Source organism: Tenrec ecaudatus, chromosome 9 (assembly GCF_050624435.1).
Source record: "Tenrec ecaudatus isolate mTenEca1 chromosome 9, mTenEca1.hap1, whole genome shotgun sequence".
NCBI classification, from domain to species: Eukaryota; Metazoa; Chordata; class Mammalia; order Afrosoricida; family Tenrecidae; genus Tenrec; species Tenrec ecaudatus.
In genome coordinates, this window is record NC_134538.1 from 17,858,897 (window position 1) to 17,885,655 (window position 26,759).

At 42.3% G+C, this 26,759-nt stretch overlaps 1 protein-coding gene across 1 annotated transcript in view; it reads right to left on the reverse strand.

Annotated features, from left to right (window-relative positions):
- Positions 1 to 26,759, reverse strand: part of ADAMTS17 (ADAM metallopeptidase with thrombospondin type 1 motif 17) — a 434,502-nt gene that overhangs the window by 401,471 nt on the left and 6,272 nt on the right. Inside the window, exon 3 of the mRNA XM_075557910.1 lies at positions 10,637 to 10,802. Within this exon, the coding sequence (XP_075414025.1) occupies positions 10,637 to 10,802 (166 nt within the window). The remainder of the gene's footprint in view (positions 1 to 10,636; positions 10,803 to 26,759) is intronic.

Consider the following 26,759-nt stretch of genomic DNA (forward strand, 5'->3'; position numbering starts at 1 on the left):
GCAAGCCCGAGTTTCCAATATGAAAATTAAGAATTCTACAGAATATTGTTCATAGTCACACACAGAGCCATTCAAACAGTGCTCTGTGGACTGGCTGAATCCATTTCTGTATGTCTCACTAGGGATCAGAGTAGAAAGCAGAGCCCTCTGAGTGTGGCTGGGTACCCAGGGCATGAATGGGGCTCCTTTCCAGACTGGCATTCCCAGCCTCAAAGACGGAGGTAAAGCCCACAGCTACCATGTTCTGTCCATAACTCTGGAAAGCTCAATGCCAATTTAAAGATAACATTTTTAAAAGGATGAAGAGAAAGAGGGAGGGGGGGACAGCAGTCAAGAAACTAAACGGTGAATTGCACTGGGAAAATCTGCTACAGAACGCCACTGTAAAGTGCTGAAAAGCAAAGACGTCAAACTTTGGCGATGAAGGCATGCCTAGTGCCATGCCTTCTTGACAACCGTTAGGTTTGAAACTATTGTTTCAGCCACTGTGCCAATCTGTCCCATTAAGGGTCTTCCTCGTTTCTGTTCCTTTTCTTTACTAAGCATGCGGTCTTTCTCTAGGGACTGGTCTCTCCTGATACCATGTCCAAAGTACATGAGACAAAGTCCTGCTCCCAAGGAGTATAATGGTTGTACATTCCCCAAGACAAATATGTTTGTTCTTCGAGCAGTTCATGGTACTTTCAATATTATATACCAGCACCATTCAGATGAATCAGTGCCTCTTTGGTCTTCCTTATCCAACTGTCACATGCTTATGAGGCAATGGAAAAATAGAATGGCTTGGGTCAAGTGCATGTATGCCTTTAACATGGCATACTTGCTCTTCAGCACTTTAAGGAAGTCTTGTGCAGCAGATTGGCCCAGTGTAATACAATATTTTATTTCTTTTTCAGAAAAACATACTCAGCATATCTGATACTGAAAGAAAGTGAGAAAAAGAAATCCAACTTCTAGTTCCAATACTGAAAGATTCTATAAGCAAAAGGGTGAATGACGCAGGAAACATCAAAAGATATGGAAAGAACACACAGAGTCACTGTGCTAAAAAGAACTAGTTGACATCCAGCCATTTCAGGAGGTAGCATGTGAGCAAGAACCAATGATGCTGAAGGAAGAAATTCAAGCTTTACTAAAATGATTCGCCAAAAGCAAGGCTCCAGGAATTGATGGACTACCAATTGAAATGTTTCAACAAGCTCAAGAAGCACTGGAAGGACTCATTCATCTATGCCAGGAAATTGGGGAAACAGCTACTTGGCCTACTGACTGATAGAGATCCATATTTTCCCCATCCCAAAGAAAGGTGACCCAACAACACGCTCAAATTATAGAACAGTATTATTGATATAATATGTAAGCAAATTTTGCTGAAGATCATTCAAAAATGGTTGCAGCAGTATATTTACAGGGAGCTGCCAGAGGTTCAAGCCAGATTTAGAAGAGGATGTGGAACAAGGAATATCATTGCTGATGTCAGATGAATCTTGGATTAACATTAGAAAGATGTTTGCTTGTATTTTATTGACTACGCTAAGGCATCTAACTGTGTGAATCACAACAAACTATGCATAGCCTTGAGAAGTATGGGCATTCCAGCACACTTCGTTGTGCTCAACCAGAATTTGAATGTGGATCCAAAGGCAGTTGAGTAAATGGAACAAGGGAATACTGCACAGTTTAAAATCGAATCAGAAGAGGTGTGTGACAGGCTTGTATCCTCTCATCATACTTATGCAATCTATACACTGAGAAAATCATCAGAGAAGTTGGCCTACGTGAAGAAGAATGTAGTAGCATCAGTGTGTTAGGCAGTATTCTCTAGAGAAACAAAACCAGCACACTTACAGGAAAAATATATATAGTTATACAGTGAGAAGGAATATAAAAGCTAATTAGTTCACACAGCAGTACAGAGGGCTCAGTTCAACTCATTTTTGTGGAAGTTACTATACAGAAAGTCCTTCAACTCACGAAGGTGGCTTTGATCCAAGGTCAAGGAAGCAGACAGTGGAGTCTGCCCCAGGCAGCAGACAGCCACAGGGATGGGTCAGCATCAATAAGTTGCATGGGAGCTTAGCGAAGACCAAGTATTGCAGCCATCAGTATGGATTACAACTCATGTAAAGAAAGCCAACATCCTCACAAAGATACCTATAGATCACATCATGATAAATGGAGAAAAGGTTGAAGTTCCAAAGGGTTTTGTCTTGCCTGGATCCACAATCAATGATCATGGAAGGAGCAGTCAAGAGTTCAAAGACATGTCACATCAGGCAGATCTGCTGTGCAAGATCTTTTTAGAGTAATGAAAAGCAAGGATATTACTTTAAGGACTAAGTTTCCCCTGACCCAAGTGTAGTGTCTGCAATTGCCTCATATGCATGGGAAAGTTAGCCATTGAATAAAGAATCGGTGCATTTGAATCATGGTGCTGGAGAGGAAGATTGAAGGTGCCATAGATAAACAAATATTCCTTGGAAGAAGTACAGCCAGAATGCTCCTTAGAAGCAGGAATGGCAAGACTTCTTCTAATACACTTTGGACACCTTATCAGGAGAGACCACTCACTGGAAAAGGATACTTTGTTTGGTAAAGCTGAGGGGCAGCAAAAAAGCACAAAGCCCTCAAGGAGATAGGTTGACACAGTGGCTGAAACAATGGGCTCAAACTTAGGAACCACAGTGATGATGGTGTAGAACTTAGAACCAGGCTGCGTATTGTTCTGTTGTTCATAAGGTTGCTACGGGTCAGAACTCACTCAATGGTACTTAATAACCATAACAACTTCAGCCGCCACTTGGTGGGAGAAAGATTAGCCTAGACAGTCTGCTTCCTTAAAAATATAGTTTCTAGGAAACCAGTAGAGAGGGCTGAGGGGCCAGCCCCAATCCTAACTAGGTGGACAGCTGCTCCTGCCCCAGAAGAATTCATTTCAGAGGACAGCACTGATCAGAGCACACAGGAGCAAATGAAGGGGGAGGAAGAGATAGTGGAGCACATCGTGGCCCACCAAGCTTTGAGGACATTATTCTTGCTCAGAGCAGTCAATCCACAGAGAAGACCACATGGCTGGCCCCACTATGAGACACCACGATATCCCTCACTGACCCATAGCCCTCGTTGGCTTGTTTCTGTTATTGTTTTGCTTTCTTTTGTTGCTTGGTTTTGTTCTGTCTTGTTCTTGTGGATGTTATTATCTCTGCAGGTCTGTCTAAATAAGATAGGCTGGGAGCGGGGAAAGGGGAGGGAGGGGAAAAAAAAAGAGGACCTGATGCAAGGGGCTTAAGTGGAGAGCAAATGCCTTGAGAATGATTGGGGCAGGGAATGTATAGATGTGCTTTATACAATTGATGTATGTATATGTATGGATGGTGATAAGAGTTGTATGAGTCCCTAATAAAATGTAAAAAAAGAAAAGAGGAGAAAAAAAATGATTAGGGCAAAGACTGTACAGATGTGCTTTATACAATTGATGTATGTATATGTATGAACTGTGATAAGAATTGTATGAGCCCCTAATAAATTGTTAAAATTTAAAAAAAAAAGAAAAGAAAAAATAGGAACAAATTTAGGAGCCCTAATATATGCCACAAGCAAGCACACTATGCCACCAGACCTCTGGGACCAGAGAGGGTTATTCAAAGAATCTCAACAGGAAATAATTTACTGGTCACTTGGTGTTACTTATAAAATAAGAGCACTTCAAAAAATTCTTGGTAAAATTCTAGTGTCTTTTAATTCAAATTTTCCACAAAAATTTTAGGACTTTTATTACATTTAACTCAAAATAAGAGTTTGAAATGCATTAAGATATGAGCCTAGTCATTTGTATTAAGATAAAATGTTATGTGCTTTAGATCACAAAAGGCTTCACCTTATACTGTTTGTCACAATATTAATTAAATAATGATTTAAATGATTATTATTAAAAACAAATAAATAAATAAATAGATAAGATAGACTGGATGAACAATCTGGAGGAGAAAACAATGGGACCGACGGTTCCGGGGGGACATGGGAGAGGGGGAGGTGGGGGGAAAGAAAGTGGTGTTGACAAACCCAGGGACAAGGGAACAACAAGTGATCCAAATCGGTGGTAAGGAGGGTGTAGGAGGCCTGGTAGGGTATGATCAAGGGTAATGTAACCAAGAGGAATTACTGAAACCAAATAAAGGCTGAGCATGACAGTTGGACAAGAGGAAAGTAAAAGGAAATAGAGGAAAGAGCTAGGAGACAAAGGGCATTTATAGAGGTCTGAATACAGGCATTCACATATGTAAATATATTTACATATGAAGATGGGGAAATGTACCTATGTGCATATATTTATAAGTTTAGTATTAAGGTAGCAGATGGACATTGGGCCTCTACTCAAGTGCTCCCTCAATGCAAGAAAACTTTCTTCTATTAAACTGGCATTCTATGATGCTCACCTTCCGAACACAATCACTGAAGACAAAGAGGGTGCATAAGCAAATGTGGTAAGGAAAGCTGATAGTGCCCAGCTATCAAAAGATATAGCATCTGTGGTCTTAAAGGCTTGAAGATAAACAAGCGGCCATCTAGCTCAGAAGAAACAAAGCCCACATGGAAGAAGCACACCAGCCTATGTGATCACAAGGTGTTGAAGGGATGAGGTATCAGGCATCAAAGAACAAAAAAATCCTATCATTGTGAATGAGGGGGAGTGCAGAGTGGGGACCCAAAGCCCATCTCTAGGCAACTGGATGTCCCCTTATGGAAGGGTCACAGGGAGGAGATGAGCCAGCCAGTGTGCAGTGTAGTAACGATGAAACATACAACTTTCCTCTAGTTCTTAAATGCTTCCTCTTACACCCCCCCCTCACTATCATGATCCAAATTCTACCTTACAAATCTGGCTAGACAAGAGCATGTATGTACACTGGTACAGATAGGAACTGGAAACACAGGGAATCCAGGACAGATGATTCCCTTCAGGACCAGTGGTAAAAGTGGCTGTACTAGGAGGGTAGAGGGAGGGTGGGGTAGAAAGGGGGAACCAATTACAGGGATCTAATTATAATCCCCTCCCTGGGGAATGGACAACAGAAAAGTGGGTGAAGAGAGATGTCGGGCAGTGTAAGATATGACAAAATAATAATTTATAAATTATCAAGGGTTCGGGAGGGAGGGGGGAAATGAGCAGCTGATGCTAGGGGCTTAAGTGGAGAGCAAATGTTTTGAGAATGATGAGGTCAATGAATGTACAAATGTGCTTTACACAATTGATGTATGTATGAATTGTGATAAGAGTTGTATGAGCCCCCAATAAAATGATTTTTTAATAATAAAACCATATATATAGTTTCAAAAACCCTAGGTAATACATTGGAATCCACTTTATAGCAATATGAAAAAATGGTCTTGACATATTTCTTTTAAGATGGATCTTTTTATATTTTATTTAATCAAGGTTCCTATGATTTCACAGCAAATTTTTAATTTTAAGTTGCTTGAGGTCATTTTAATTTTTTTCCATCATTTTATTGGGGGCTCGTACAGATCTTACAACATTCCACACCTGAATTGTATGAAGCATATTTGTACATATACTGCCATCATCATTTCTAAGACATTTTCTGCTTGAACCTTTGCTATAAGCTCCTTTTCCCTCCCCCCACCCTCCCTCCTCCTGTATCCTTGATCAATTATATAATGCTATTTCATGTCTTACACTGTCCTTTTTCTCCCTTCACCCACATGTCCATTATTTGTCCCTTTGCAGGAAGGGAGGGGGGCTATATATTCAGTCTTGTGTTGGGTTCTCCTTTTTTCCCCCTTCCCCCTTCCTGTCCATCCCCCCCTCCCCTCATGACATTGCTACTCCAATTACTGTTCCTGAGGGGCTTATCTGTCCTGAATTTCCTGTGTTGAGAACTCTTACCTGTACCAATGTGTGTTCTCTGATCTAGCCAGATTTGTATGTTAGAACTGGATCATGGTAGGTGGGGGAGAAGAAGTATTCAGGAACTAGAGGAAATATTGAGACCCGAATGGAGGGTGAACATGATAGCGGGCTAGGAGGAAGGTGAAAGGCAACAGAAAATAAACTGGAGGCAAAAGCTATTTATAGAAGTATAGCTATAGGCATGTATATATGTAAATATATTAATTTATAATGAAAGGGATAGAGGCCAATGTACATATGTTTATATGATAAGTATTAAGATAGATGAAAAAAAAGATAGCAGATGAACTTTGGGCCTCTACACAAGAACTCTTTGTTCTGATAACCTGGCACTCTTTGATACTCACCTTCCTTCCCGACACAATCGCTGAAGACAAAATGGGTGTATAAGCAAATGTGAAGAAAGCTGATGGTCCCCAGCTATCAAAAGATATAGCGTCTGGGGTCTTAAAAGCTTTAAGTCAAACAAGCGGCCATCTAGCAGGGAAGCAAATAAGCCCACAAGAAGCACACCAGCATGTGTGATCCTGAGGTGCCGTCTGGATCAGGCAACAGCTATCAAAATATCTGAAACAAATAACTATATTGATGTGAAAGAGGGGGGTTAGAATGCAGACCCAAAGCCCATCTGTAGATAACTGTATATCCCCCCACAGAAGTGGTGTAGGTAAGGGGTGACTCAACCAAGGTGTAATACAGCATCGATTACTCACACATCATTCCTCTAGCTCCTGAATGCTTCCTGCCCCCCTGCTACCATGACCCAGTTCTAAAAATGTTTTATCTTTTTCTTTTTTCAGTCTACAATATATTCATTGTTCAAACAAATCCATTTTTCTTCTGTTTTCCTTTTTCTTTCCTTTTTTAAAATTTAATTATTTTATTTGGGACTCATACAATTCCATTGTGTCAAGCACATTTGTACATTTGTTGCCATAATCATTCTCAAAACATTTACTTTCTACTTGAGTCCTTGGTAACAGCTCCTCACTTTCCCCCCTCCCTCCCCCCTCCTCCCTCCCTCAGGAACCCTTATTAATTTATAAATTATTATTATTTTGTCATATGTTATACTGTCCAACATCTCCCTTCATCTACTTTTCTGTGTTCCAGCCCCCAGGGAGGGGGTTATATGTAGATCCTTGTAATCACTTCCCCCTTTCCAACCCACCCTCTCTCCACCCTCCCGGTATTACCACTCACAGCACTAGCCCTGAAGGGATCATCTGCCCTGGATTCCCTGCGTTTCCAGTTCCTATCTGTACCAGTGTACATCCTCTGGTCTAGCCAGATTTGTAAGGTAGAATTGGGATCATGATAGTTGGTTGGGGGTGGGAGGAAGCATTTAAGAACCAGAGGAAAGTTGTATGTTTCATCATTGCTATACTGTACCCTGACTGGCTCTCCTCCCCGCGACCCTTCCATAAGGGGATGTCCAGTTGCCTAGAGATGGGCTTTTGGTCCCCACTCCTCACTCCCTGTCATTCACAATGATAGGATTTTTTTGTTCTGATGATGCCTGATACCTGATCCCTTTGACACCTCATGATCACCCAGGCTGGTGTGCTTCTTCCATGTGGGCTTTGTTTCTTCTGAGCTAGATGGCCGCTTGTTTACCTTGAAGCCTTTAAGACCCAGACGCTATATCTTTTGAGAACCAGGCACCATCAGCTTTCTTCACCACATTTGCTTATGCACTCATTTGTTTTCAGCAATCATATTGGGGAGGTGAGTACATAATGATTTTTTGTTCTTGCATTGAGGGAGTACTTGCTGTTTTCCTTTTTCATTGCCCAGCTTTTATATGCATGTGAGGCAACTGAAAAGACCATACCTTGAGTAAAAAACCCACTGTCAATGAATAATTCTAACTTATAGCAACCCCTCTAGGACAAAACATAACTGCTCTATAGGACTTACAAAACTGTAAATCTCTATGGATGCTGACTGCTTCATCCTTTTCCCATGGAATTGGCTGGTGGGTTTGAACCATCAACCTTTAGAACAGTACCTCCACTCTTACGTGCCCACAGGGCTCCTTGCCTTGGTTCAGCTGTACATGAATCCTTAAAGTGACAATTTTGCTTTATAAAAAATTTTTTAAATATCTTTGTCAATAGATGTCCCCAATATAATACACCATTTGATTTCTTTACTGCCGCTTCCATGAACATTGATTTTTTTTAAAAACTTTTTATTGTGAATTAAATAAATCATTAATTATGATTTCCCAACTAGAATGAAATCCTTGAAAATTTCAGTTTCTTCTTCACTTATTACGATGTTATTTATTGGTTCAGTTGTGAGGATTTGCGCTTTCTTGTTTTTACTCATTCTGGTATAATCCATACAAAGTCTCCATATTGCTGCCCACTATAGGTTATGATTTTATCTCCAATTATAATTTAAATTTTAAATCATAATTCAAATTGTTTATCTTCTGTAAGGGTGAAAAGGGGGAACAGAGGAAAGACCTGATCATGATGGAATTCTCTTTGCATTTACAGAGACCGCTTCTATTCAACAAAATCACCTGTAAATTTAGCTACCTGATGCAGACCAGTTAACCAAAAATATCAAACTCACAGCCATCAAGTCAATTCTGACTCATAGTGACCCTAAAGGACAGGGTAGAACTGCCACTGTGAGCTTCCATAGGCGTAGAAAGCTTATCTTTCTCACATGGAGCTGGGTTATGGTTTTGAACTGCTGACGTTGAGGTTAACCACTAAGCCACTGGGGCTGTCTGCTAATAAGGTTAAGGAGGGCAAAATTCTGGCTAGAATGAGGCTTGAAAGCAACAGCTGAGCAGTGAAATTCACTTGTAAGTAACAGTGTTGGTCTAAAGCAGTGGTTCTCCACCTGTGGGTCGCGACCCCTTTGGGGGTCAAACAACCCTTTCACAGGGGTTTTCAGATTCATAACAGTAGCAAAATGACAGTTATGAAGTAGCAACAAAAATAGCTTTATGGTTGGGGGGGGTCACCACAATATGAGAAACTGTATAAAACGGTTATGGCATTAGGAAGGTTGAGAACCACTGTTCTAGAGTGATAGAATCAATTTATTTCTGAGATCCTAGGGATACTAAGGTGAGAAACACCTCTATAGATAAGAAGCACAGAAAAATAAGTCTTAAAACTACAAGAGTAAAACTCCTACAGGTCATCTGTGGAGTCCCATGCTTTCCGATAAGCAATAGTGTGATAAATGAATGGCAGGTTGTCTATCTTCAACAGAGGGTACTTGCAGGCTGTCTGCTGGTTGCACAATATTAGGAAATGTGCTTAAACACCTCCTCCTGAGTAAAGCATTAGAATTGCCTTTAAAAACTCTTGACAGCAGATCAGATGTCAGAGGATGGCACTTTTTAGAGCAGTATTTCTCACACATTAATGAGCACTGAAATCACCTAGAGAGTTCGTGAAGTCACAGCTTTTCCTAGGGCTACTCCCAAAGTTTATCACTCAGCAGGTCCCCAGTGGCCTGGGACCTGTCGCTGTCTGAACCAGTGCTTTGTAAGTCCCCCAGACCAAAAATGGGCTCACTGCTGTCAACTCTGACTCATAATAACCCAACAGGAGAGGGTAGAACCGCCCATCGTGTTTCTAAGGCTTTCCTCTTTTTAGGAATCTCAAGGAGAAGTGGTTTTCAAACCTCCAACCTTTCAGGTAATAGCTGAGCATTTAACCGCTACGTGAACAGGGCTCCGATTAAGTCCCTTCCCCCGCCCTAATCAAGCCCACTGCCCTCAAGGGGCTTCAGACCATTAGCAGCCTATAGGACAGAGTACAACTACTTCACAGAATTTCCATGTCTTTAGATAAGGGGGGCCTGGATGGAGTCCTGGTGGTGCTCCAAAGCAAGCATCAAGCTGATAACCAAAAAGGTGGCGGGTCAGACCTACCCCACCCCCACCCCTCTATCTGCTTCTGTAAAGATTCACAGCCTTGGAAACCCTATATAAGGTCACAATGAGTGAGAATGGACTGGATGGTAATGGGCTTGGTTTTAATCTCTAAGGAAGCAGACTACTCTATCCGTCTCTCGGAGAAGCTGGTGGGTTCAAACCACAAACCTTTTGGTTACCTCTAAGCTCACTGTACCACTGAGGTTTCCTTATTAGAGTCCACCCAAACTCCAAACCAAACTCACTGACGTAAAGTCAATTCCAGCTCACAGTGACCCTACAGGACAGGTAGAACTGTCCCTCTAAGTTTTTAAAACTAATTGTTTACGGGAATAGAAAGCCTCCTCTTTCTCCCATGGAGTGACTGGTGCTTAGAAACTACTGACCTTGCTGTGAACTAGCCCAACACATAACCCACCCCACCACCAGGGCTCCATTACAGTCCACCAAACGACGGATGCTGCTATACTGCCAGCTGTGGTCAGGGCATCCGGGGGAGGACAGACAGTCTCATCCCAGCTCTGTTACCAACCTGGGGTTTGCCAAATCAGCCACCGAGGTTGCCCAGGCCTTGGCTTGCTACTGATACACAGAACTGAAGTGCTGCATGCATGAGACCCAGGGGTCCTTCCAGAAACAAAATGCTGCTGCTGCCCAGGAAACACACGTTGACACAAATGTGCACAGGTGGCCAGGACATATCTTCCTGAAGCTCATGCTTTCCTGATGTGCATGTATGCAGGAGCATCCCTGAGAGCGAACACTGAGCCACTCATGGCCCTCCTCAGACTCACCTGTCAGAACCTGGCAGGACTGCCCAGAGACCTGTGCCTCTGCAGAGGGTCTGGGTGCTGGGGACCATTTGCGCCTGGCCAGATGCTCTCGTCCATGGAAGGGGCCCCGGGAATCATTAAGCGGCTGGATTAGCACCTGTTCTTGCCCAAACTGAATGAGGCCAACCTGACAGAAAGGAGAAGACAGCAGGACATCAGTCATCCTCACTCACTCACACATGCCCACAGTCCTAGCAGCCCAAGCACAAGGCCACCTCAAGGGTCCGGTTTTCCTGTCTTAACTTATTCCTGTCCAGTTACTGTTCTGCCTGAGTTTCTATGTGACCTGGCCACTCCCACTGAACAGTTGTGGTGGGCAAGGGTCCCTAAAGGTGTGGGGGTCGGGTAGAGTTCACTTTCAGCAATTTACTTGCCAAAATGTGATACTTTCTAATAATAATTAGCTCATTGCTTAAGAAATAAGTTTTGAATAATTCCCTAAAGTCCATTTGTACCCTCCAAAACTTCTGACAATGGGAAAACATGTCTTACCCCTGAGGTATTTAGAATTAAATATAAGGATAAAATGCTGCTGTCAGACCCATAGTATCAGTACTTTCATAATAGCAAATTTGAGTATAGTTTTTTCAGAACTTGTAATGTTTAAGAGAATTTGGCAGGATAGATCATGGATTAGATTTATTCTAACATAATGCATAATGGCTTTAGATTTATCATCGAGATAGTATAAATTTTATAAAGCATTATGAGAACATTGAACACTCAACACTTTCCATGTTTATAAGACTCAGTCATTAAGTTTACCAGACTTACTTAAGTATTTGAGAAGGGTTTGTTGTTAAGATTGTTAAAGAACTTAAAAATAAAATTAAATCGGTTAAAGGTCAAAATGCAATTTCAATGTGTAAAAGTCCTCAATGACCGAATTTATAAATGGGGCCAATTATTATTCAAAGGTCAAGTAGAAAAGCTTGCTAGAGTTATCAAAAGAGTGAGCTGCATAATTGGAACGGAAAGCTTAACAAGAAACTATGACAGCACTGGTTTTCTGGGATGTAACCTTTCACCAGGACTTTTTTCCAAGGTACCTCTGAAGATGTTCCAACTAACACGCTTTTATTGTTTTAATTTGTTTTATTGTGAGTTGGGTGAAGGTTTACAAAGCAGATCGTAGCTTTATATTCAACAATTACAACTTCCCAGATTGACGTCCTCAGCCACCTTGGCCTACACTGAGTCAATAGATTAAGCAAATCAATGTTAGGCTCCCCCCCCCCGGCCCCCCCACACACACACACTATTATTTTCAAGAAGCCTTAGAAATTTAAGATAGTGGATCTCAACCCCTAAGCCAAAAAATTCTTTATGACTCAAAGTGACACAGGATTTCCAAAACTTGATCTTGTGTTCCGTTCTTCAACCGAGATGGGTAAGACCAAGCCAATGCCCAGGAAAAAAAGGGCTGGATCAAGCCCAAGAAAGGGCTGGGCTCTCCTTCTCCCTCAGCCTTCCAGCCTCTTGTCCTCTGAGGTAACTCTACAGCCCACGTTTTAACAGCACCCCATTATCATGTTACCATAAGAAATTAAATATTCTGTTAAAAAAAGTCACTGATAACCCCTCCCAACCTCAGTCCAGTATAAATATTTGTCAGTCCCACATCACCATTACCTGGCCTACCCTCCCCTCACTTGCCCAGCCTCCTTTCTCTGCAGGATGAATCCCTCTTTCTGCAGCCAGCCACTACCCACCGTACGACATAGACTTTACAGAGACCTCATGCAGACTCTGCTCCCTGGAGGGAGGGTCTGACATATGCCTCTCTCTACTATCTGTCAAATAATAGTTATTTAAGAGAATGTTTGAAATGGAACAGAATAGATGGGAAGGAGCAAACGAATGGATGGAAGAAATGGAATGGACTATCGGGGGATAGCAAGGAGTGGAATGGAGTTCACAGTCTCCGTTGCTCAGAAGTTTTTATCTGTGGCTGCACAACTCCTGATGTCTGGGCTACGTTCCAGACCAACTGAATCAGACTCTCTAGATGGAATTCCGCCATTTGCTCTCCAGCACTAGCCCTTTTTAAAAAGCTCACCAAAACATTTCAACATCCAACCAGATGAGAAAACACGATTCAATCTTTTAATTGAGTGCCAGAGACCATTTGCAATGTCTGTGACCCTGTCTGGATTTATGTTAATCCATGTTATGCGAGTCACCATCGGTGCCTAGAAGGGACACATAGATGTCCTTCCAAGGCTTCTTCGGTCACTCTGACGTCAGTGAAGATTCACTAGGCACAAGGAGGCCTGGACATGTCACCTAAAGAACCAGTTGCTGTCCACTCAATTCTAACTCATAGCAACCCTATTTGCGGCAGAGCAGCATCCAGCTGACTTCTCTCAGGGAGACTGCCGTGCCTTTCTTCGGAAGCGCCTGTGGGTGGACGTGGGGGGATTGGAGCCGTGTGTGTGCTTGTTATGCAGGCCAGTCTGTGCTTAGAGGCCTTCCTGCACCTGCCTCTAATTTACTGAGGCCTCAGCTACACAGGAGGGGTCCCTCCTCCCACATGAAGGAGCACCCTTGACCTGACATAGTTATGTCCTCTCTCACCTGTTCTCCACACCCTGTCCTCGCTCCTAGGACACCGGTCACGTCTCACTGCCGTGGCTGCTGCCATGGCACAAGAAGAGAGCCTGCTCACAACCTTGGCCTGCCCTCTACACCAGCTTCCCTGTGCTGAGGGGTCAGGGGGCTCTACCTTTTTCTGATTAGTGGATAGGCTGTCGACGTGTCCTTTAGAAGCTCTAACGGAATATGCCTGTCTTCCCGTTTCCATAATCAAGTACCCCAGCCAACCCCACTGCCATTTCTCCAATGGACAACCTTCCATGCTCTCCATGTCTCTGGACTGAGTTCTTAAAGTGGGACCCCCTAAACCAACAGTTTCGGCCTCAGCCTCGGCTAAGAACTTGTTAGAAATTCAAGTCACGTGATGAGCACAAGAATGAAGAAGATATTCTAAAACTGACTGTGGTGATGACTGAACAACTTTTCTTGATGTGACTGAACTCTTGAATTGTAGGATATGTGAATTATCTGCCAATAAAATGTTTCAGGGAAAAAAGAAATTCAAGTTTTGGGGTCCCCAACTCAGACTTGCTGCATTCAAATCTCTGGGGGTGGGCCCCAAAGATCTATGTTGAACCAGACTTCCCGGAGATCCAGAGACCCAAGGTAAAGAAGCACTGCTCTAAGAGAAACTCCAAACATCTTTAAGTTGGCCACTGAAGTCACTCGATCAAACCCATGGATCACTGATTTCAGGAAGAACGAACTTGGTAGCCACTGCACCGTCCTCCCAGAATCCGAAACCCATTCACTTGGCTTCAGTCTTTCTGCTCCCTGAAGGCTCTTTCCTCCGCCCCGATGCCCCCCACCCCTACCCTGGAAACTAGAATGCCTTCCCTCACTCGCAGCTCCAATTGTCTCTCAGACAGAGCTTGCATTGTCTTGGGTGGCCAGTTGGGAATCTAACACAGTGCCCCCTACACATGGCAGGTGCACGATAATGATCTGTCCACCCAGTCGCCGGTGTAGACTGCTGATTTGATTTATAACCTGAAAAGTCTTGGAATGGCCTGTAGCCCAAGCAAAAGAACATGTTTTTCTGTTTATTTTTAATCATTTTTACTGTGAATTAGGTGGGGGTTTACATTTCAGATCGTCAGTTTTGTATTCAACAACTTAGACTATTTATCAAACCCCACGATAGCTTTTCCTACCCCTCCCTCTTCCTCTTCGATTTGCCTTCTTCCTCTTGTAGAATACGGTCTTCCCCGTCACCCCGTTAACACTTGCCTACCCTCTAACCTATTGCATCTTCTCCCCTCCTCACCCTCCCACACATATTTTAATGCCTAATGTGCCAGGTTCGCAGACTCGATCGCGTTTCATGTGAGTGCAATGGTGGTTCATAAGTACAGCTCTCGCCTTGCAGGAGACTTGGGTTCAAGACCCAGCCAACATATCTCAGGTACCGTCTCCACCCATCAATGGAGACTTGTGTGTGGCTACGGTGCTGAACAGGTTTCAGCCAAGCTTCCAGACTAAGACAGACAAGAAAGAAAGGCTTGGTGATCTACTTCCAAAAATTAGCCAGGAAAAACTTTGTACATCAGACAATAGTCTGATATGTTGCCAATCACAGGGATAACGCAGGAGCGGGTAGTGCTTCATTACATTGTTCACTGGATCATCACGAGTCAGGGACCAGCTCGATGGTAGCTAACAACCGCATCTTATTTCTTGGCTCACAGCCATGCAAGGCTGATGTGATGATGTAATTTTTTTTTTTCTGGCTGCACCCAGGAGGCTCAAAAGGGTGAAAAGATTCACCTAAGATCACAGGGTTTCTGGATGGCCCTGAATGCCCTTGGAGGTTCATTTCCTAAAGAATGAGAGGCCATGGATTTGCAAGCATGTGTGCAGAAGCACGCAGTGGGAAAGGTTAACCAAGGACTCTGCCTTCCGACAAAGTGCTATGAAAGCATTTCCCATTGCACAAAACAAAGCCAGGCAGCTGTGGCATTTCAGTCAGTAAATCCACTCTACGAACACAATTAGTCTGGAAACACTTCTTCAGTTCCTCAAATCATCTTGTACTTCCTTTTTCTCATATTGCCAAGTAAAAAGATCAAAGCAGAACACTGGCCACCAAGCATGCATGCGCGGTAGTGCCCAATGCATCGAATGTCTTGCAGCCTAACGGCTCAGCCTGGCCCTGGAGGACTGGGGAAGGAATGCTTGGGAAGTGGCGATTAGAAAGAGCAAAGCAGGGTGGAAAGCACAGGGTGTGCATGCGATGCCACTGTGAGGCTCACATAAAGGCCCTGCCCAAGGAGGAAACCAACAGCTTTAGAATTCTCTGAGCTATTTCCTTAATGCTTCCATGCCTCCAGACTTTACAATTGCTCTGCCCTTCTTACTGCCCTGTCAGAAAGGAGCTGCCCTTTTACATCCATTGAACTGTTTCTTTTTCAACAACTTTAACTATGCACTTCTCTTTTCTAGGTATGTTTACCCTCTACATCCTTAGCCCTAAGGTTGACGGTTCACACTCACTTGCTCTTGAAAGATGACAGGCTTGTCAACACGATGGGGCAGTTCCATTCTGCACAGATGGCCCTGACCAAGAATCAGAACTGCTCCTTTGGGTTCCCGAGACCATCAACCTTCACAGGAACATAAAAAGCTTTAATCTAATTCTAATTTTGGCCTTCCTCTATTTACAAGCAGCAACTCAGCCAAACTTAAATCAATTTATAGGGAGCAGAAATACCTTCCTCAAATGTATACATGTACTGCTTTGGAATTACAGAATTGGAATTGTTATAGAATATGAATTGTTATAGAAACTTCCAAAAACCTACTGTATAAAAATGTGCTGAAAAACTGGGGTTCGGCTTATACATGGGTCAGTGGTACCCCGGCAAGGTGTAACATCTCGCTGCCTCCCCCCGCCCCCCCCCCCGAGGTAACTTCACCATGAAAGTTCTTTTTCAAAGTCTTGATTTTTTATCCTATTAGAAATGGATACTCCTGAACCAAAACAAAAACAGCGGGCATATGAGGCTGGTTTCAAAATGAAGTTTGTGTCAAGAGCAGAAGATGCCAATAATAGTATTGCAAGAAGGGAATTCTGTGTTGACGAAAAGCAAGTGAGGGAGTAGTGGAAAATGAAGGCTGACTTGGAACGGATTGCAAAAGCTAAAAAAAAGTTTGTCGTGATTTAACATCTTTTTATGGGACTCTAGAGAGTGAATTGCATAAATGGGTTATGGAGTGTTGTCAAAATAGCAACTGCGTAACACACAAAGCACCAAGCATTGAAAAATTTGCTGTGTCAGCAGGATGGTGTACCTGCTTCATGAATAGGTTTTGGCCTACCAGTATGTTTGAGACAAAGAACCAAGATTTCCCAGAAATTTCCACAAGACCTTGAAGAAAAAAATTACCGTATGTCATTCCAGTCATTTATTATAAAACAAAGAAGGAGTTATAATTATGACCTGGTAGATATTGGGAATATGGATGAAACTGCCATCACTTTTGGTCTTCCAAGCAACAGAACTGTGGCCAAAAAAAAAACAAACACACTTTACAGCTGTTCTATCATGTTTGGCTAATGGAACTAAGCTGTGTCCTGTCATTATTTTTACAGAAAGGCCTTGCTTAAAAAGATCAATTTCCCACCAAGAATTACTGTGTGTGCACATGCTAAAGGATGGATGGATGAAGACAGAACAAAAAAAATGGCTGGAAGAAATTTGGAACTGACGACCAGCAGCAGTCTTAAAGAGAAAGCCATCGTTACTTCTTTGGGATTTGTTCAGAGCCCACCTATCAGATGACATATAAAAATTGGCAAAACCTAGTAAAGTTACTTTAGCCGTTATTCCAGGTGGGCTTACATCTGTACTGCAGCCTCTGGATGTATCTTTGGATAAGCCCTTTAAAGACCGTGTGTGAAGGATGTGGCATGAATGGATGTCATCTGGTCAAGCCTGACTAACAAAGGAGGAAATCTCATGAAGCCTGACATAGAGTTAATAGCAAAGTGGGTTCGAGATGCATGGGAAGACATTCCAGAAGACTTGGTGTGACGTGCCTTCCATAAATGTAGTATTAGTAATGCTGTGGATGGCAGTGAAGACTGCGTTTTGTATGAAAATGACAGCAGTGATGCTGAGGATGGCGATCTCAGTGAGGACAGCGTCTATGATGACCTCACACCAGCTGAAGCTCTGCATTGGGATATGGACGATGATGAGAAATCCAGTTCAGAAGGATTTTAACTCTACGTTTTAGTTTGGTTGCTGATTGAGCTCAGGGAATAGTATTCTTAAGGTATCATCGCAGATACCTTGTTTTTGTTGAACCTATTTTCCACTTACTGTGCTGGTATACTAATATTAAATGACTTGCTGTCCTTTTATTTGTTTTTTATTTAAAATAAATATTTAAATATATTACCACACTGATGTCTCAATTTTTAGTAATTTTATTTTCATTTGTTTTGATTATTGAAACTCACCGATAGCTTCTACATTTTCCACCCTAGGCTTATACTAGAGTCAATCAGATTTTCTGGTTACCCAGGTAATGATTAGGTACCTCGGCTTATATGCAGATCGGCTTATATTTGAGTATATACGGTACACTACATCCAACAACTCTCTGAAATGTACATAAAGGGAAGAAATAGAACAATATAATATTTGAGCTTGTGATTTCTGAAAGCCTAAAAGGGGCGACTTTACAAGATGAGACAAATCCTGCATCTCTGTCCACTGCCAAGAGGGAGGACACAAAACCAAAGGCAGTTTACTCTTCATATCCCATGACCAATTAAGTAATAATCTATTTCAACCACTCATACCAAATCTAGATGGAGACAAACAGCACAATTCTGCACAAATGGGAACAGAAGTTGATATGTTTCTTACTCCTGAGCTCAGCACTCCCTGAGAAGCTGTATTGAAGATGTCAGATAACAGTGATTAGGGCCTGGTGGTGTAGTGGGTTAGGGCTTGGCTACTAACCATAAAGTCAGCAGTTCAAAATCACCAATCATTTGTTGGGAGAAAGATGAATTTTCTACTCTTGGAAAACCCACAGGGGCAATTCTCTCCTTTCTTTTATGGTCACTACAAGTCAGGATCAATGTGATGGTAGTGAGTGAACAGTAGATGTACTAGAAATTAAAATGATACTCAAGAGCACATTAACTTATATTAGGAAAATTGTTCCGACCAATGGGCTCTCTTCTCTTTTGAAGCACATAAAGGTCTTATTCTTAGGTTCCAGTCATCTCTCACGTCTTCTTTCATTATATTTGACGGTGTGTTTTTGCCCTGCACAACGGCCCGTAAGTTTATTCCTATTTTCTCATTCGTGATCTTCATAGCTCTGGTTTTTACATTTAGGCCTTTGATCTTGAGTTCCTTTATATGAAGAGAGTGAGAAATGGGTCTTATTTCATTCTTCCACAGATGGAGGTCCATATTGCCAGCATCATTTCTTGAAGAGATTATCTCTTTCCTACTTCAGACTCTTTGGTCCTTTGTTGAAGACCAGTTGTTTGTAGGTGTGAATTTATTTCTGGGTTCTGAATTCTGTCCCATTGGTTGATGTATCCATCATTGTACCAGTACCAGGCTGTTTTGATGACTGCAGCTGTGTAACAGGTTATGAGGTCAGGAAGTGAGAGACCTCTTATTCTGTTGTTCTTAAGGAGTTCTTTGCTTATCATGGGTTTCTTCCCTCTCCAAATAAAGTTAATAGTTTTTCCATTTCATTAAAAAATGAAATTGGAATTTGGATCACAATTATGGTGTATGTACAGATTGTTTGGGATGGCATGGAGAGTATAGGGATTCCTGGTGGTATAGTGGTTACATGTTGGGATGCCAGCCCCAAGGTCGGCAGTTCAAAACCACCAGCTTCTCTGAGGAAAAAGGTAAGGCTTTCTACTCTCAGAAACAGTGGTTGTCTTGGAAACCCACAGTGGCACTTCCACTCTGTCCTACAGGTCACTATAAGTCAGAATCAATCAGCTGAATTGGCAACGAGCTTCAGTTTGGGGTGACACGAATTTTTTATATTAAGCCTTCCAATACATTAACATGGACCATTTTCCATTTATGTAGGTCTCTTTGGCTTTCTTGTAGTAGCATTCTGTGGTTTTCTTTGTACAACTCTTATTTCTCTGGTTAGGTTTATTCCTAAGTATTTCATTTTTGGGTGTGGCCATTGTAAATGGTATTGTTTTGGTGGCTTCTTTTTACCAGGATCTCTTTGTTAATATACAGGAATTGAATTGACTTTTGTATGTTTATCTTGTCTCTTGCCATGTTGCCTAATCTTTTGATTTTTTCCTATTTTTCCGACGAGTCTTTGGTGTTTTCTATACATAAAAGTATATCATCTGCAAATAGAGTAGTTTTGCTGCTTTGTCCATTTGGAGGCCTCCAATTTCTTTTTGTTGTCTGATAGCTCTTGCTAAGACTTCCAGCACAATGTTGAAAGGAGTGGTAATAAGGGACATCCTTGTCTCGTTTCTGTTCATAAGATGAATGCCTTCTCGTTGAGAAAAATACCATATTGACCATTGGTTTGGCATATATGGTCTTTACTGTGTTGAAAATGTTCCCTTCTATTCCTCATTTTGTTGAGTGTTTCTATCAGAAGTGGTTGGAAATTGTCAAATACTTTTTCTTTGTTGATTGCTATGATCATGTGGTTCTTCTCTTTTGCTTTGTTTAGATGATGGATTACACTGGTTGGTTTTCTAATGTTGACCTGGCTTTGTGAAGGAATTAATCTCTGAGATCTATAGAAAACTGCAATATTGCAATTTTTAAAAAGGAAATAACCCAATTTAAAAAGACAAATAACTTAATTAAAAATGGGCAAAGGACACACACAGATAGGTCCCCAAATATGACATCCAAATGGCTAACTAACATATGAAGAAATGCTCATGACCATTAGCCACCCAAGAGATACAAATCAAAGCATGATGAAATACCACCTCACACCAACGATGACAGTCAAGTTCAAAAAAAAGAGAATAACAAATGATAAAGAGACAAGGAGAGATTGGAACCCTTATACATTCTGTTGGGACAGTACATATGCACAGCCACTCCGGAAAGTGATATGGCACTATTTCAAACAACTTGTGATAGAAATTCCATACAGTCCAACAATCTCTTTGCTGGGTACCTACCCTAACGAAATAAGAGTCCTAGCAGGAACAGACATCTGCACAACATGGTCATCACAGCACTATTCACAATAACAAGAAAAAGGGAACCATCATACACTCATCAGAAGAATGGATAACGAAACCTTGGTTTTTACAATTCATGGAAAACTATATGCTGCTAAAAAAAATGATGCAGCCACAACGCACTTAATGGCATGGACTGACCCGGAAGACATTCTCAAAATGCCAAATTCACTGCTTATTCCAACTAATTTCGACCCTATAGGACAGGGTAGAACTGCCCCTGTGGGTTTCCAAGACTACAAATCTTTATGAGAGTAGAAAACCATATTTTTCTCCCAAGGAGCAGCTGGAGAGCAGAGTAAAATCAGTCAATCACAAAAGAACAGATGTTATGAGACCACTATTAAACAAGGAGGAGGAGGACGAGGAGGAAAACAACAATGTTGACAAGAGGGGGAGGACAAGAGAGGAAAGATAAAGCTTCAGGATTGACAGGTATTAACTTAGGTAAAGGGGAAGATAGTATTCTACAGAAGGGAGAAGACACATCAAAGAAGGGGGTAAGGTAAGCTACTGGGGGGGAGGGAGGGTAAGTAGTTTATGCTGTCAAACACAAAAAGGATGATCTGAAATAAAACCCCCGCCTCATTTACAACAACAACAAAAAACTTTGTTTAACTGTTTTATTGTTAGTTTTTTAGTTTGTTTGTTTTTGTTTTGTTTTTTGTTTTTGTTTGTTTTTTTTGGGGGGGGTTAAGTTTTGTTTTTAAAAATTGCTCTTAAGGGGGAGGAAGAGAGAGTGGAGCACATCCTGGCCAACCAAGCCTTGAGGGTGATATTCCCGCTCAGAGCAGTCAATGCACAAAAAGGACCATATGGCCAGGCCCACTACAAGACAAGACATCTCTCACTGATCCATAGCCCTACAGGGGACAACACTGGAGATACAGCGTGGGAACTGTGCCCGATCTGACCCCACCACACCAAGGCAAAACACTAAAGTCGTGCAACAGAACAGCAAAGGGAGTAGAGCAAGGAAGTCCCTAGGGAGTACCAAAAATAGACTTTGGGGTCAAGGCATGGCACCCCATCAGACTTGACCAGAAACACTCCTAAAGGTCAACAAATAGACCTTGAAATATTTACAGGCCTTTTTTGGTCATTTTTTTGCTGTTGTTTTCTTTTGTTGCTTTGTTTTGCTCTGTCTTGTTTTTGTGCATATTCTTATCTCTGCAGGTCTATCAGATAAGATAGGCTGGATAAACCATCTGGAGAAGAAAAAAATGAGACGGATGTTTTGGGGCAGTGGGGTGGGGGCGTTGGCAACACAGGAGAGGGGGAGGTGGTAGAAAGGAAGTGGTGTTAACAAACCCAGGGACAAGGGAAAAACAAGTGATCCAAAATCGATGGAGAGGAGGGTATAAGAGGCTTGGTAGGGCTTAATCAAGGGCAATGTAATCGAGAATTACTGAAACCCAAATGAAGGCTAAGCATGAAAGTGGGACAAGAGGAAAGGAAAAGGCAATAGGCAAGAACTAGGAGGCAAAGGGTATTTATAGAGGTCTAAATACAGGCATGTACATAAGTACATATACATATATATGTATATAATATATGTATATAAATGTGTATATATGTGTATATTAACGTTTGTATATATTATTTTGACCTACACGTGTTTTATCTTCAGTATATGCCATTTGTCAATTTGTGCCTCCTCTGTGTGTGTGTCCTTCCCTATTTCTGATAGCCTATGTATTCCCTATGCCAAAGTTCTCAAGTTGATCTCAATTCCCTCATTGATGGCCCTAATAGTATGGGGTTTAACTTCAAGGTTTGTGATCCACCTTGAGTTTATTCTTGTGCATGGAGTGAGGATAAGGGTCTTGCTTCATTTTTTTGTAGGTAGATATCCATTTTTTTCCGGCACCACTTGTTAAAGAGGGCATCTGCTTCCCATTGGATATTTTTGGGCCCTTACCATAGATCAGTTGTCTGTATGCTGATGATTTTATTTCTGGGTTTTCAGTTCTTTTCCATTGGTCTGCATATCTGTCATTGTACCAATACCATGCGGTTTTGACAAGAGTGGCTGTATAGTGTGTGCTAAAGTCAGGTAAAGCAAACCCTCCCACTGTGTCCTTCTTCTTATGGAGTTCTCTGCTAATTCTGGACTTCTTCCCTCTCCATATGAAGTTGGTAATCAGTTTTTTCCATTTCTTTGAAGAAAGATGAGGGTAATTGTATCAGGATTGCATTAAACTTATATAGTGCCTTTGGCAGAACTGACATCTTGACTATATTGAGTCTTCCAATCCACGAGCATGGGATATTCTTCCATTTGTTGAGGTCACTCTTGGTTTCTTGTAATAGTGTTCTGTAGTTTTCCTCATATAGATCTTTTGTTCTTTTCATCAGGTATATCCTGAGATATTTCCATTTGTGTTTGGCTATTGTGAAGAGTGCCACCTTTTTGATCTCCTCTTCTGTGGTCTTTTCAGATCTGTAAAGCAGTCCGATGGACTTCTGTTTGTTGATCATGTATCCTGCCACTCTGCCAAACTCCTCTATTGCTTCCAGTACTCCCCTTGTGGAACTTTTATCACCTGCAAATAACGACAGCTTCACCTCTTCCTTCCCCAAACAAATACCTTTGATGTCTTTTCTTTGCCTTATGCTGTGAGCTAAAACCTCCAGCATGATATTAATTAAGAATGGGGACAAGGGGCATCCTTGTCTGGTCCTCTTTTCCAGTGGGATTATATTAGTCTTTTATCCATTGACTACCACATTGGCTGTTAGTTTTTCATACATAGCTTGTACTGTCTTGAGGAATTTTCCTTCCATTCCTATCTTCTCAAGAGTCTTAAACAGGAATTGGTGTTAGATGTTATCGAATGCTTTTTCTGCATCTGTGGATATTATCATGTGGATCTTATAGTTTTTCATTCACCAAGAGAGTAATAAGAAAGTCCACCGACTGGGAAAACATGTTTAGCAATGACACATCAGACAAGGGTCTTATTAGTAAAATCTACAATACTCTGCAAGCTTCCAAAAAGAAAAAATACTAATTATCCACTGAGGATGTGGCAAAGGAGATGAACATAAGTTTCACAGGGGCAGAAATCCGAATGGCCAACACACATATGAGAAAAAGTTCCTAATCTTTAGCCATAAGAGAAATGCCAATTAAAACAACAATGAGGTACCACCTAACACCCTCAAAGATAACCCAATTCAAAAAATCAGAAAACAACAAGTGTTGGAGGGGCTGTGGGGAGACAGGAACTCTCATCCACTGCTGGTGGACCTGTCAGTATGTACAGCCACTATGGGAAAATGATCTGGCGATATCTGAAACAGATGAAAATCAAGTTACTATACAACACAGCAATCCCCCTACTGGGTATATACCAAGAAGAGGCAAGAAACAAACCAAGGCCAGACATCTGTGCTCCAATGTTCATCATGGCACAGTTCACAATTGCAGGGAGTTAGAAACAACCCAAATGTCCATCAACTGATGAGTGGATTAAAAAGCTGTGCTACATACATACAATGGAGTGCTACATATCACTAAAAAGCAGTGATGAACGTATGAAGCACATCGCTGCATGGGAAGAACTGGATAAGCAAAGTAAGCCAAGCACAAAAGGACAAGTACAACATGAGTCCACTGAGGGAAAGAGGGACCAGACTTCAATCCAGTGCTCCAAGATGTGAATGCAACATGCCGGCATGGAGTGGGGAACCAGAGGAGAGGTCTGAGGGGCGGGCCCCAATCCCAACACCTACATGGACACGTGCCCCTCCCCCTAGAAGAATTTATTTCAAAGGACTGCATTGAACCAGCAGAGCTGGGAGAGGGACATATCTGATCGGAGAACACAGGAGCAGGTGAAGGGGGAGGAGGAAAGAGTGGAGCACATCCTGGACCATCAGGCCTTGAGGACAGTGTTCCTGATTAGAGCGGCCAGTCTATAGAGAGGACCACAGGGCCGGCCTCACTGACCCATAGCCCTACAGGGGACAACACCGGAGACACAGTGTGGGAAAGGCGCCTGATTTGATCCCACCACACCGAGGCAAAACATTAAGGAGGTACAACGGAGCATCAAGAATATGGAGCGGTGAGGACCCCAGGAAATATGCTGAAGGTGGACTTTGGGGCCAGGCCGTGATGCCCAAACAGATTGGACTGGAAAACTCTCCTAAAGGCCAACAAACAAAGCTTGAACTAACTACAAGCTTTTCTTTCTTGTTGTGTTTTGTTTTGCTTTTTGTCGTTGGTTTGTTGTTGTTTTGTTGAATTGTTGCTTGGTTTTGCTCTGTCTTGTTTTTGTGCATGTTATTATCTCCGCAGGTCTGCCTAAATAGGATAGGCTGGATGAACAATTTGAAGGAAAAAACAATGGGACCGACAGTTCTGGCGGGGGGACATGGGAGGGGATGAGGTAAGGGGAAAAGTAGTGCTGTTAACAAACCAAGGGACAAAGGTACAATAAGTGATCCAAATCGGTGGTGAGGAGGATGTAGGAGGTGTGGTAGGGCATGATCAAGGATAATGTAACCAAGAGGCATTACTGAAACTCAAATGAAGACTGAGCATGATGGTCGGAAAATCAAAGAAATAGGGGAAAGAGCTAGGAGGCAAAGGGCATTTACAGAGGTCTAAATAAAGGCATGTAGATATGCAACTATATTTATATATGAGGATGGGGAAATAGATCTATGTGCATATATTTATAGGTTTAGTATTAAGGTAGCAGAAGGACATTGGGCCTCGACTCAAGTACTCCCTCAATGCAAGAATACTTTCTTCTATTAAATTGGCATTCTATGATACTCACCTTCCCGACACAACTGCTGAAGACAAAGAGGGTGAATAAGCAAATGTGGTGAGGAAAGCTGATGGTGCCCGGCTATCAAAAGATATACTGTCTGGGGGTTTAAAGGCTTGAAGGTAAACAAGCAGCCATCTAGCTCAGAAGCAGCAAAGCCCACATGGAAGAAGCACACCAGCCTGTGTGATCACAAGGTGATGAGGGGATCAGTTAGCAGGCATCAAAGAACAAAAAATCATATCATTGGGTGCACACCTCCATGATAGATCGCTGAAGACAAATGGGTACATAAACAAATGTGGCGAAGAAAGCTAATGGTGCCTGGCTAACAAAAGATATAGCATCTGAAAACAAGCGGCCATCTAGCTCAGAAGCAAAAAAGCCCACATGGAAGAAGCACACCAGCCAGTGCGATCACGAGGTGCCAAATGCCAAAGGGACCAGGTATAAGGCATCATGCAAAAAAAAAAAAAATGTGTGTGTGTGTGTGTGTATACCACATTGAATGAAGGGGGAAGTGCAGAGTGGAGACCCAAGGCCCAAGTGTCGGCCACTGGAGATCCCCTCATAAAGAGGTTTAGGAGAGGAGATGGGTCAGTCAGGGTGCAAGGTAGTACTGACGAAGAGCACAGCTTTCCCCCAGATCCTGGATGCTTCCTCCCCCCAACTACCATGATCCGAATTCTACCTTGCAGGGCTGGATAGGGCAGAGGTTGTACACTGGTACATATGAGGGCTGGAGGCACAGGGAATCCAGGGTGGACGATACCTTCAGGACCAAGGGTGTGAGGGGCGAAGCTGGGAGAGTGTAGGGTGAGTGGGTTGGAAAGGGGGAACTGATTACAAGGATCCACATGTGACCTCCTCCCAGGGAGATGGATGGCAGAGAAGGGGGGGAAGGGAGACTCCGGATAGAGCAAGATATGACAAAATAACGATGTATAAATTACAAAGGGCACATGAGGGAGGGGGAAGCGGGGAGGGAGGGGGAAAAAAAGAAGACCTGATGCAAGGGGCTTAAGTGGAGAGCAAATGCTTTGAGAATGATTGGGGCGGGGAATGTATGGATGTGCTTTACACAATTGATGTATGTATATGTATGGATTGGGATAAGAGTTGTATGAGTCCCTAATAAAATTTTAAAAAAGAAAAGGGAAAAAGAAAAAAAAAGAAAGAAAGAAAAGCAAATGATTAGGGCAAAGAATGTACAGATGTGCTTTATACAATTGATGTATGTATATTTATGGACTGTGATAAGAGTTGTGTGAGCCCCTAATAAAACATTTTAAAAATTAAAATAAATAAAAAGATATAGCATCTGGGGTCTTAAAGGCTTCAAGGTAAACAAGCAGCCATCTAGCTCAGAAGTAACAAAGCCCACATGGAAGAAGCACACCAGCCTGTGCGATCATGAGGTGTCGAAGGGATCAGGTATCAGGCATCATCAGAACAAAAAATCATATCGTGAATGAGGGGA